The sequence below is a fragment of the Carcharhinus amblyrhynchos genome, chromosome 21 (genome assembly GCF_965287045.1).
Source record: "Carcharhinus amblyrhynchos chromosome 21, sCarAmb.v2.hapA, whole genome shotgun sequence".
In the NCBI taxonomy this organism is placed as follows: domain Eukaryota; kingdom Metazoa; phylum Chordata; class Chondrichthyes; order Carcharhiniformes; family Carcharhinidae; genus Carcharhinus; species Carcharhinus amblyrhynchos.
In genome coordinates, this window is record NC_137344.1 from 45,781,262 (window position 1) to 45,793,930 (window position 12,669).

General features: G+C 42.2%; 1 protein-coding gene across 1 annotated transcript in view; it reads right to left on the reverse strand.

Moving 5' to 3' along the window:
- The window catches only part of LOC145356398 (voltage-dependent T-type calcium channel subunit alpha-1G-like), a 313,384-nt gene that overhangs the window by 159,147 nt on the left and 141,568 nt on the right, over positions 1 to 12,669 (reverse strand). Inside the window, exons 10-12 of the mRNA XM_080209098.1 lie at positions 11,965 to 12,150; positions 8,196 to 8,310; positions 1,327 to 1,482 (exon numbers count right to left, since the gene is read on the reverse strand). Of these exons, the coding sequence (XP_080065224.1) occupies positions 1,327 to 1,482; positions 8,196 to 8,310; positions 11,965 to 12,150 (457 nt within the window). The remainder of the gene's footprint in view (positions 1 to 1,326; positions 1,483 to 8,195; positions 8,311 to 11,964; positions 12,151 to 12,669) is intronic.

Below are 12,669 nucleotides of genomic sequence, written 5' to 3' on the forward strand. Positions count from 1 at the left end.
TGATCATGCAGAAAACAAATGACACCACATTAACTCACGAGGGAATAAACATCCAAGCTTCATTCCGGTGTGGTCCAAACTGCAATCTGATCTCACTAAAGGGAGAGTGCATTCATCTGAATTGCTGCATAATCTTTGCTACTATAAAAGGAAGGTTAGAAGGTGCACCAACTGACATCACAGCCTTAACACTTAGAAACTGTCACGCAGCTCTGTCTACATAAACAGGAGCAGAACCGGAGAATGTTACTGAGGGGGACACACTGTGCACCCTGCCCATTACTGCCTTCCAAACAGCACTTTCAAGAAAACAATCAAAAGGGGTGACTAATTGTGTAGATAACTTTTCACAGCGTTTCAGAACGATGTGTCAATTCTGACATATTTAAAGTACAGCCAATTTTAAACTTCAGAATAACCACCCCAGAACATCAGATTAAGTTGTCAGATCACCACAATTCATGCCAGGTAAACCTATAACAAGGCAGAATATGACAGGGTCGCTAACAATGTGCTGACGTATAAATGCGTTTTTACTGGAAAACCTATTTTTTTATTGACAGCAAGCAGAGCGGCCAGAATTTTCCAGTTGTTTATGCCAGTGGGATTCTCCAGTCCAGCTGCAGTAAATGGAGATGTGGCTGAGTGTAAAATTCTCCATCCTCGCTGCAGTGGCGGCGGGGCGTGAATGACTGCAGAATTCCGACCATAGTGTGGAATGCCACAATTCAGGGCAGCGATGTGGGGTAGGATTGTAAGCCTGCCATGGGTCTGGGGGGAGGGGGCGTAAGATCCCGGGAACTGTAACTCACAATGTATCATCGTACACTACAGTGCATCATGGGATTTTCATTGTATTTCATGGTAATATAATGGGGTACATCACAGCTTATACTGGGAATAATTTATTAAACTGTAATTTCTCATATGGTCTTAGTGGAACAAATATGGTGTCTAACAGCCACTTTATATATCCGTTTTGAACATGGGAATTAATAGAACGCTGATGGAGCATTTTATTGCATTTGTTACTGATGACTTTTAACTTTTTAAAAATTGAATGTCAACAGATTCAGTGGTGACTGCTGAGAGTGCCTTGCTCCCCCAGGTCCTTAAATGGAAACTTTACATTCCATGTTTTCTATCATTGTCTTTGTTCAAGTGACACAGGACCCCTATTGTCCTTGGTTTCTTGTCTACTGCATATTTATCAGGTAGCTGGGAATGCCAGTGAACATTAGAAATCACATACAACAGTAAACCAGGTGGCATTGTCCATTACTGACTCTCATGCATCATTCAAAGATTCATCACATTTTATTTTACCTCAGTCTGAAATCCTTCCACCAAAATGGCAACTAGTAAGTTAAAGAGAACATAGTTGCCAAATGTCATGAGGGCAATGAAGTATAGAGCAGCCAATGGAGAGGTGGAGGCCATTCCATTGTACAGGACCTTGTTCCAGTCCTCTTGAGTCAATATCTGTGGAAGACAAAAAAAATCCATAATGAAATAACTCAAATAAATTTCAAATTGCTCCACACAACTCGTCCGCAGTTTATCATATTCCCAGTAATGTAGACATCCAAATTATTTATATATCAACATTTCTCCATAAATTATGGCAACAGATATACACTAGAGTAAGATTCAGGGGAAGTGGCCTTTGCGAATTTTGGACCATAGAAACTGGAGTACATAAGAACATAGGAACTAGGAGCAGGAGTAGGCCATTTGGCCCCTTGAGCCTGTTCCACCATTCAATAAGATCATGGCTGATCTTTTTGTGGATTCAGCTCCACTACCCGTGCCCCCCTCCCCCCACCAGTCACCATAACTCTTGATTCCTTTACTGTTAACAATTCTATCTATCGTTTCCTTAAAAACATTCAATGAGATAGCCTCAACTATTTCATTGGACAGGGAATTCCACAGGTTCACAACCTCTTGGGTTACGAGTCGGCCACTAAGCCCCTTAGAGTCACAGAATCCCTACAGTGCAGAAAAAGCCATTTGGCCGATCAAGTCCACAAAACTCTCTGACAGTATCTTACCCAGTCCCTCTCTGCTGTCCTATCCCTGTAATCCCATACATTTATCATGGCTAATCCACCTAACCTACATGTCTTGGGACAATAAGGGGCACTTTAGCGCAGCCAATCCACATACAAAGAACAAAAACAGCCCGGGAAACAGGCCCTTCGGCCCAACGAGCCCGCGCCGCCATCTCAACACCACCAGTCCACCTCTCTACCCATGACCCCTATCTAATGTTTTATGGCCATCCAGATTGAGGGAAACTGATTTAGGGACAATTTATTCCTGCCAATCAGTCTAACAGCACATTTTTGGGGTGTGGGAGGAAACCGGAGCACCCAGAGAAAACCCACGCAAGCACGGAGAGAATGCGCAAACTCCCACAGACACCAGCCCAAATCCATGTGTCTGCACGGCAATCAGCGATAGTCACTGAGCTGTCGTCTTGCCCAGTATCTTGTCCAGTTTAGGCACACACTAACGACATGAAGCACTAGGCCAATCTTGAACAACCAAGAGCAGCCCCAGTACGACCCATCGCGTGTATGTCCCTCGTTGGACACGAGGTGGACCGACTTAAAACTTGTGAAGGTTTGGACATCTTTGGACTGTGGGAGGAAACTACATACAGGCATGGGGAGAATGTGCAAACTCCACACAGTCACCCAAGGTTGGAATTGAACCTGGGTACCTGGAGCTGTGAGGCAGCAGTGCTGTGTTGTCCATTGCGACTGCTCCGTCTTTCAATTAGATCATGGTTGATCTGTGCCTCAACTCCATTTATTCACCTCCTTCATATTCCTAATGTAAAATTTCTGGGCTATTGTACCTGAGATCCTCTTAGAAAATGAAATAATTGAGAGACGTTTTTACCTGCTCAGGCATTCATGTATTTCAAACAAGTGAAGAAATGTTCAGTGCATCTACAACTCAACACTTTGGACACGATCTTACCACTCGCTCACCCCATGCTCCCGCTGCAGCGAGGTCGGAGAATTTGGCAGCCAGCCAAATCCCCGTTTACTGCGGCAGGATAGAAGAGTCCTGCCAGCGTGAACAGTGGTAAGATTCCAACCTTTGAGTGCAGTTCCTTCCCTTTCTTTGGATTGTAGAATTATATTCAAAGTTAAAGTTTATTTATTAGTCACAAGTAGGCTCACATTAACATGACAATGAAGTTACTGTGAAAATCCCCAAGTCGCCACACTCTGGCGCCTGTTCGGTGAACTGAGGGAGAAGTTAGCATGGCCAATGCAGTTAACCGGCGCATCTTTCAGACTGTGGGAGGAAGCTGGAGCATCTGGAGGAAACTCACGCAGACACGGGGAGAACATGCAGACTCTGCACAGAGTGTGATCCAAGCTGGGGATGGAACCTGGGTCTCCAGTGCTGTGAGAACATTGTGTCATCATGCTGCCCTAGGGCAGTTTTGAATCTGCAGCAGTTTGGGCTTGCAGCAGTGTCATAAAAACTTATTGGTTAGCCTTTGTTAGAATTCTTAGTTCCATATGGAGTGTGTTTTCTATGCTTAGGAACAAAAGACTCAATAGGATCCATCTTGACCGTCTAATAGTTTAAAATGGTGATACAGAGTTGGCAGTTAACATTCCAAAGTTTTTAGCCAATTTGATAATTCTCCATTGGCCCTTATAGCCTATATGAGATTCATGCAGTTCTGCACTGGTCTTCCATTTGCACCTTTGAAAAACAGCCTTTTAAAAAAGTTAATTCAAAGGATGTGGGCATTGCTGGCTGAGCCAGCACTTGTGACCCATTCATAATTGCCTTTAAAATGAAATTACTCAAATAAGTTTCAAATTGCACTATACAACTGGTCCTCAGTTCATCATATCTCAGGGGAACCTAAGAGTCAGCCACACTGTTATGGATCTGGAGTCACACGTAGGCCAGGCTAGATGAGGACAGCAGATTTCCTTCCTTAAAGGACATAAGTGAACCAGGGTTTTTACGACAATTGATAATTGTTTTGTGGTCACGATTAGACTTTTAATTTCATATTTTTATTGAATTTAAATTTCACCATTTGCCATGGTGGGATGCAAACCCCAGATTACTAGTCCAATAACAATACCACGATGCCACCATTAACAACGCTCCAAAGTCTTGTGCTACCAAATAAATCTGTTGGACTTTAACCTAATGATGTGAGGCCACTTACTGTGAGCACTGACATACTTAGACTCTTTGGTGATAAGCCTCCGTGAACATCCCAAGTCAGTTCTGTTTTGTGGCCGGTGTAGCAGCATTACTTTTATTAAGTCCTGCTTGGCAGCTGATGCCAGCGTCTAGGTGCTTGGCCAGAATTTGTTGCCAAACCTGACCCACTTGCCCAGAAAAAACTTTTGACTGGGTAAGTGGGATGCCAATGCAAGTTAGCAGCTTCCTGTTTCAGACCTGCTCCAACTGTTCTACATTGTGCTTGGCATCCTTACAACAAAAAAAACTCTTATGGGTGCGGATTGTATGGTCGTCAGGAATGCCAGCTGGTCCTTTGCTGATTCAGGTGATCGTGGGAGTCAGTGTTTAGATCCAAGTAGCTATTAATGCTGGACGAGGGCCATTATCAACTACATTGGAAAGTACAGGAGTGTTTCATGATTAAATCTTGCCAATTTTCACTGTATAAACTCCCTGATTTTGAGAATGATGGATCCAGGGTATTGCATAGGGTTTAATTGACCAGCAATTTTTAGAAATGGATGAAAAGTGATTCGCTGGCAGGTGGCTGATGGAAAATGAAGGCAAATGGAAATCTTTTCCTTTGAGAAATGATTTTTAAAAATGACTTGATTCTACTTCTTGCTTGTGGGAGATTGGCAGCTCTACAGAGCAATATTGTCACCATCTGTGCACCAGTTCTACCGAAACAAGTCATAGCTCTGGTGAAGTGCCTTGGGGCATTTTACAATGTTAAAGGCACTATGTAAATTAAAGTGTTGTTGTATAGTCGACTTGTTTACTACATTCTTCTACTGGGGACAATCCATAGGTCAAAAGGCGACAGGCTGGCTCAAAGTTGGCAAAATATTTCTAAAACGCAAAGCAACTTTGTGATCCAACTGCAATAACATCTAGCAGCTCTGCCAAAAGTCATTGCCACATGAGTCTTAGGCCAGGTTGTTGTACGGAAACAAAGTCGGCAATTTTCCATTGCTTTACAACTTATGAAATTGAAACGTAGTTACATCAAGTAGATTTCTATAGATAACTGCATATACTTCACTCCTTAGATCCATTACTTTTGCTCCTGGAAGGCTTCTTCTTAGTTGGCTGATGTAGAGACGTATAAAGCTGCTTGTTTTCACATCACTCTTGAGGGATTGTACAGTTGATGTTGAACTTTGATTATTGCCCAAAACAAAGTTCATAGCTGCGATAGCCTCCAGTTATTCTCCCCTCATCCACTGAACACAGTATTCAGATGGAAATGCGTAAATGTCTGCTGGAACTAGTCCATGTACAGCAGGAAATCTCACAACACCAGGTTAAAGTCCAACAGGTTTATTTGGTAGCGTGAGCTTTCGGAGTGAAGAGTTGGGTGCACAAACAGGGCATGAATAGGCACATACTTAGTTTGCAAGATAATGGTTGGAATGCGAAGGAGCAGAGCTCCGAAAGCCCATGCTACCAAATAAACCTGTTGGACTTTAACCTGGTGTTGTGAGACTTCTTACTGTGCCCACCCCAGTCCAACGCTGACATCTTTACATCATGACTAGTCCACCTAAGAAGCCTTTCAAAGTTTTAATGTATCTGCTGCATGCAATTGCACGTAACAGAATAATCACTAGAGAAACACATTGGCTGGAATTCCTTGATCTCGCAAGTCCTATCACCACTGCCAGTGAGAACATAGAATTTGGAGCTCAGCCAAATCTCCATTCATTGCAGCAGACTGGAGAATCCCAGCCATTGGTGAGGTCGGAGAATTCTGAACATTGTCACAATATTAATCAAGATGGGGTACTGTACTTATTTAATGAGGTATTCATTACAACCATAATAATATTTGTTCATGGAAGGGGCTAATTTTTCACAAATGAGAAGAAATATGCAATAACATTCAGCATTTATATATTACCTTTAAATCAGTAAAAACATTCGAGGCAGTGTTATCTAACAAAATTTGACACCAAGCTACGAAATAAGAAATTAGGACAGCTAACCACTGGCACAGTGGTTAGCACTGCTGCATCACAGGTTCAATTCCAATCTTGGGTGACTGTCTGTCTGTGTAGAGTTTGCATGTTCTCCCCATGTCTGCATGGGTTTCCTTCTGTTTCCTCCCACAGGCCAAAGATTTGCAGGTTAGGCGGATTGGCCATGCTAAATTGCCCCTTAGTGTCCCAGGATGTGTAGGTTAGGATGATTAATGGGGTAAATACATGGGGTTAGGGTTTGGATGGGATGGTCTGTTGGAGAGCAGACTTGATGGGCCGCATGGCCTACTTCTGCTCTATAGGGATCTATGATCAAAGGTTTAGTGAAAGACAATCAAGATAAATGAGGACAGTGAGGTAGAGAGATGGAAAGGTTTAGGGAGGGAATGCCTGAGTTTATGGTCTAGGTAATTGAAGGCAAGGTCAGCAATGATGAACTGTTGAAAACAGGGATATGCAAGAGGTCATAACTGGAGGAGTGCAGAGATCGCAGAGACTGATGGTCTGAAGGATGTTTTAGTGATGGTGAGATATCACATAATGGCCTGAACACAAAGATGAGAATGTTAAAATCAAGTACAGATGTGCATTGTTCCAAAAACTGGAAACTAGCTGAATTCCTGCATTGATGCCAGTGTCATAGTGTGACTATTACGACTGAGCTCCGAGAGGAAATCAAGCTTGTCCAACTCAGAGTATTATGCACATAATTAACAGTTGTACTTGGAATGCTTCATCAATCAATTAGCAATGAGCCTTCCACCTCCCTCTAGTAAATCCAGGCCAATTCTTACTGGAAAGGGATTAGTACCATGCTGTAATGTTTCACATGCTAACTTTTCAACATCAGCTGTGCTAACCAGAGGAGTTGTTGAGAAGGGTCCAAGGACATAAGCACAGAAGGGCGAGGAAAATCAGGCCTATACGGGCATCCTGAAGTGATGTGACAATTGTTCTGTCATCTCTGTCACACTCTAAAATTGAGAGTTACTCTTTCACATCTCTCATACTGTATGTAGCCCAGGAAGAATATTACGAAGAAAGAAAACAATGATATTTTTCAAATCATCGACATAAAAAAATTATTAGCAAAAATGGAGATTTCTGCAGCAATGCTTGGTGGGAGATTAAGAAACTTCTTGTCCACTTAAACCCTGGAGACTTTATTAAAATCCTAGACTGATTCAGCACAGGAGAAGGCCATTCACCCGTTGTGTTTGTACTGGCCCATTAAAATAATTATCCAATTAATCCCATAGCTCTGTTCTTTTCCCATGACCTTGAAAGCATTTCACCTTTAATTATATATGCAATATCCTTTTTGTAATAATCTCATTGAGGCAAGTCTTTCATCACCATTACCATCTATTTACAAAGTGCTCAAAGTGCCGCTTAGCGGCTCCAGAGTACAGGTCAGCCTCATCAACTGCTGGCCTGAGTGGCGCCAGCTGGTTTTAAATCTCTTCGCTGCTCCTTTCCCATTGGGTGAGCTTCCACTCACCTAATAGGGGATCTCGTATTCTATGAGGCCTACAGGGAGTTCTACTGATGAACCATCATAACACTTCTGAAAGTTATTACTGAATCTGTTTAAATCATTCCAAATCAATAAAACTCAGTGCAGAATATCTCCTCACCACCTGGCTGGTTCATTTACCAATTCTCTTAAATATGTCTCCTCAGCTCCTGACCCACCTGGCAGTGTGGACAGTTTCACCTTATTACTAAAACCCTTCAAAATATTGAGTACCTCGATGAAATCTCCTGTGAACTTCCTCTGTTCTAAGGAGAACAATCAGTTTCTATTGTTTCTCTGCCAAAAAACTCAAGCTCTTCACCCCATGATTCTCATAAATCTCCACTGTGCCTTCCTCAATATTTCAACCTCCCTCCTAAAGTGCGATGCTCATAATTGTGCGCCACGCTCAGTCGAACTCTTCCCAGTGATTACTGAAGGTTGAGTATAACGTTTTATACCTGGAAGACAGTTACAATAGCCCAAAGAAGTGAGTCAAAGTTCTTTCTGTCAGGGAGAGTGTCGCCTTCTTTCTCTGATGCAAACTTGCAGCCAAAAAGATGCATTCCCAGAATACTGTAAGGGGAAACAGAATAACATAATTACTGGAGTTAAAGGGTGTTTAATTACAGGATTTAAAAGACACTGTGGGATTATTGGCAACGGTGGCAACATTAAAAAGCTGATACTTTACATAGCTCATTCCGGTGCCTTCCCAAATCCCATTTACTTCATGTAGGTTCTTCCAACAGAGGTTCTGAGCCGTCATGTATTTTTCCCAGTTGACTATTGGATCGATCCTGTAATCTGTCACAGGAAGCAATCTTGGAATAGGATGAGCTATTTTAAGGAGAGATGGTGGATCTGTACTAATGTCACTGGACTGGTGATCCAGGGACCTCAGCTATCACTCCAGGGACAAGAACAGAGAATGCTTGAAAAACCTAGCAGGTCCAGCAGCATCTGGGGGATAGAAAACAGAGCTAACGCCTGGAGTCTGTTTGACTTTTCAGAACTGATGAAGAATCAAATAAGCTCGAGACATTGGCTCTGTTTTCTACCCCTCTGGATGTTGTTAGACCTGTTGCATTTTTCTAGCATTCTCTATTGTTACAGATTCCAGCACCTACAATATCTTGCTTTTTATAATGCTCTCAAGGGATGGGTTCAAATTCCACCAGAGTGGCTGGTGGAATTTAAATTTAGCTAATAAAATCCTCGAATTATAAAGCTAGTCTCAGGAATGGTGACCATGAAACTATCATTGATTTTCAAAAAAATGACAATCACCAATACCTTCTAAGCGAGGAAGTTTGGCCTTTGTGTGATGCCAGACTCACAGCAATGTGGTTGACATGTAACTGCTCTCTGAAATGGCCTAGCCAACCACTCAGTTTAAGGGCAATTGAAGATGGGCAATAAATATTGGCTTGCTAGCAATCTCCACATCCTAAGAAAGAATTAAAACACATTTTCACATTTAGGCACCTCATGGGGGAGATGTCAGACCAAGGAAGTAGTGATTTTGGGATAGTTGGGTGCCATTGAGGTGAATTTATTCTTAGGGTGCTGAATGGGAAATTTTTATAGCACTCTTGCCTCTGAGTCTGAAGGTTCAAATCCCACTCCAGAAACTTGAACACCAGTACAGTGCTGGACTGAGTGAGTGCTACGTTGCTGGTGATGCTGTGTTTCGGTTAAGACATTAAATTTGAGGTTGCGTCCATTCTTCCAGTTGCACATAAATTATCTTATGATAGTACCATCCCTGGTTTTCTGACCTATAATTATCCCCTGTCTCTATCACTAAAACTGACTACCTGGTCTTTCTCACAATGCTAATTGTGGAACCTTGCTCTATGCAAATTGGGCTGCTAATTAATTACATTATAATAGTGACTACAAACATCAGTTCAAAACTGCTTCAATTGACTTTGGGATGCAAATAATATTTTCTTTCCACCATTCTGAAGATTGATACTTGCAAATGTACCCCTGTCCTATATTTACTCCCAATCCATCTTTCTCCTTGAGAATCTCCTAGGAAAAATCCACATTACCCTTCAACAATTCCTTTGTTGTCTCTACATCATTATTTAAAAAAAACCATAATGTTATGGAATAGTTGTTGGCTGGGCCCAGCATTCATTGCCCATCCCTAAACTGCTCCCCATTTCAGGAGGTATCTGAGTGCTGAGTGTCAACCACATTGCTATGGACTCGGAGTCACATATAGGCCAGCCTAGGTAAGGGTAGATGATTTCCTTCCCTGAAGGACATTAGGGAACCAGATGAGTCTCATGGTCATCATTAGACTTTTAATTCCAAATTTTATTGAACTCAAACTTCACCATCTGCCATGGTGGGATTTGAATCTGGGTCCCTAGATCCTGGGACTATGGATTATTCATCTAGTGATGATACCACTGCCTCCTCACATTTAAGGGAGCTGCTGGCATAGTGATATTTCCACTGGCCTAGTAATCCAGGGTCCCAGGGGAAAGGTCTGGGGACCTGGATTTGAATCCCAACACGGCAGATAATGAAATCTGAATTCAATAAAAATTTGATGACCACTAAAACCATTGTTGATTGTTCTAGAAACAATGGCCTTTGGGGAAGAAAATCTTCCATTCTTACCTGGTCTGGGATAAGTGTGACTCCAGGCCCACAACAAAGTGGCTGACTCTTAAATGTCCTCTGGTCTAGGGCAATTCGGGAAGGCCCAGGCAATGACACTCACATCCCATGAATGAATAGGGAAAACAGAAGCTGTTCTTTAATCCCATGATAATCACAACCAAAATATATTGCCCTCTCTCAATTTACTTCAGGATAATCCTATATTCTGTTCTACAAATGACATTTAAACTGAGGTTTGATAGATTTTTAATAAAGGATATGCAAACAAGGCAGTTAAATGGAGCTTGGAGGCAAATCCACCATGATCTAATTGAATGGTAGATCAGACTTGAGGAGTGGTTGATATACTTCTGTAAGTGTGCTCCCTACGTAAACCTTTCAACATTGACTGTGTTCTGCTCTGTGATGCCCGTCTCTCAAACAAAAATCATCCTGATGAATTTGCATCCGAACCTTTGGGCCTTATTTTAACACTGTAAGTGAATGAATGGGTTTTCAGTGAGTTAAAGTCGGTGGTGAATTTACTTCAATCTATTCCGTTGCATGAAATATGAAGACTTAAAGAGTTTGCTTACAAAGTGGAAATAAATTATGGATATGGAAGATCAACTTATTTGAATATAACTGAAAATAGAGATGCTGCAGAAGCTTTATGTCTTGCATTCATCAAGACAAATAGAAGAATGCCAAATTTCCAACAATCATAATTTATACTACACGAGAAAAGGGCTGCTTATTGAACCAATTTGACAATTACTTTCAGTTTATGAGTGAATGGGCCTGGCATAAAGCATAATCTGGGTAGAACATGGAGAAGAACATGAGGCAGGGAGGACTGCATGTCTGGAAGGGAACCTGCCCCAATTTTCTGTCCATTGATTCAGACAGGAGGAAATTCAGGCAGACTCTGTCAGTGGTGATAACGCCCCCATCTGATAGGGTATCAGTAAGATTGCATCTGGAGTATTGCTCACAGTCTTGGTCTCCTTACTTAAGGAAGGATGTAAATGTATTAAAGGTGGTTGAGAGAAGGTTCACTAGATTGATTCCAGGGATGAAGGGCTTGTCTTTGGAGAGAGACCGAGCAGTTTAGGCTTTTAGTTGCTGGAGTTTAGAAGAATAAGAGGAGATCTAATTGAGATTTATAAGATGCTAAAGGAGATTGGCAGGGTAGACATAAAGCGGATGTTTTCCCTTGTTGGTCATTCTAGTATGCAAGGCCATAGTTTTAGGTTAAGGCAGAAATGAGGAGGAATTACTTCACTGAAAGAGTTGCGAATCTGTGAAATTCTTTACTCCAGAGTGCAGAGAACGCCAAACACTAAACAAATTTAAGGGACAGATAGATAGGTGTCAATTAATAGCAGGATGAAGGGTTATGGTGAGTGGGCAGGAAGGTGGAGATGAGGCCGAAATCGTATTGAATAGTGGAACAGGCTCGATGGGCTGAATGGCCTACTCCTGCTCCTAGTTCTTAGATTCTGATTTTCCTCACTACCCTGTTCCCCCAGTGATGCTTTGCAGCCCAGATGCACATAGACTCTTGAGTTATTGTGTGAGGAATGGGGGACATTGCTTCCCACTCACCTGAAGATGAAGATGAAGAGCATCAGCAGCATACAGAAGGTCGCAACATTGTCCATTGTCTTCATCAGGACCACCAGTTGGCGCTGCAGGGCTGGCATAAACCGTACCAACTTTAGCACTCGCATCAGCCGGAAGGTACGTAGCACCGAGAGGCCTCCACCCTGCTGACCTACAATTTCCCAGACACTGGGGAGCAGTGACAAGCAGGACAAATTAGTGAGAGAGTTTGGAATTAAATATTATTCAACTCTTGAACTTCACAACAAGCAGAAATCTCAACAGATGCAGGAGAAAATTGGGGCTTACTTCAGAAAGTCACACTCTCCGATGCAATGTCCAGAATGGGCAGGAAGGGCAATCTAACTCACGATGAACTATGGAGCTGTTTTTGAAATGGGATTAATTAAAACCACAAGTGGGATGATTGCAGGAAGAGAAATTGATCTAATTTGACAAAAAGTCATTATTTGGTGAAGCTGCCGTCATAACACTCGGCATGTGACATCATTGGTCCTGTAAGGGTTCCCTTTACCGAAACAATAAACTCTTGATAAGGATGAAAAAACAAGGTTCGGTTGGGTCGCTTGAGTGTTACAAGGTAGCTAGGAATGAGTTAAAGAAAGGGCTCAGGAGAGCTAGGAGGGGGCACGAGAAGTCCTTGGCAGGTTGGATAAAAGAAAACCCCAAGGCTTTTTACTCTTTTAT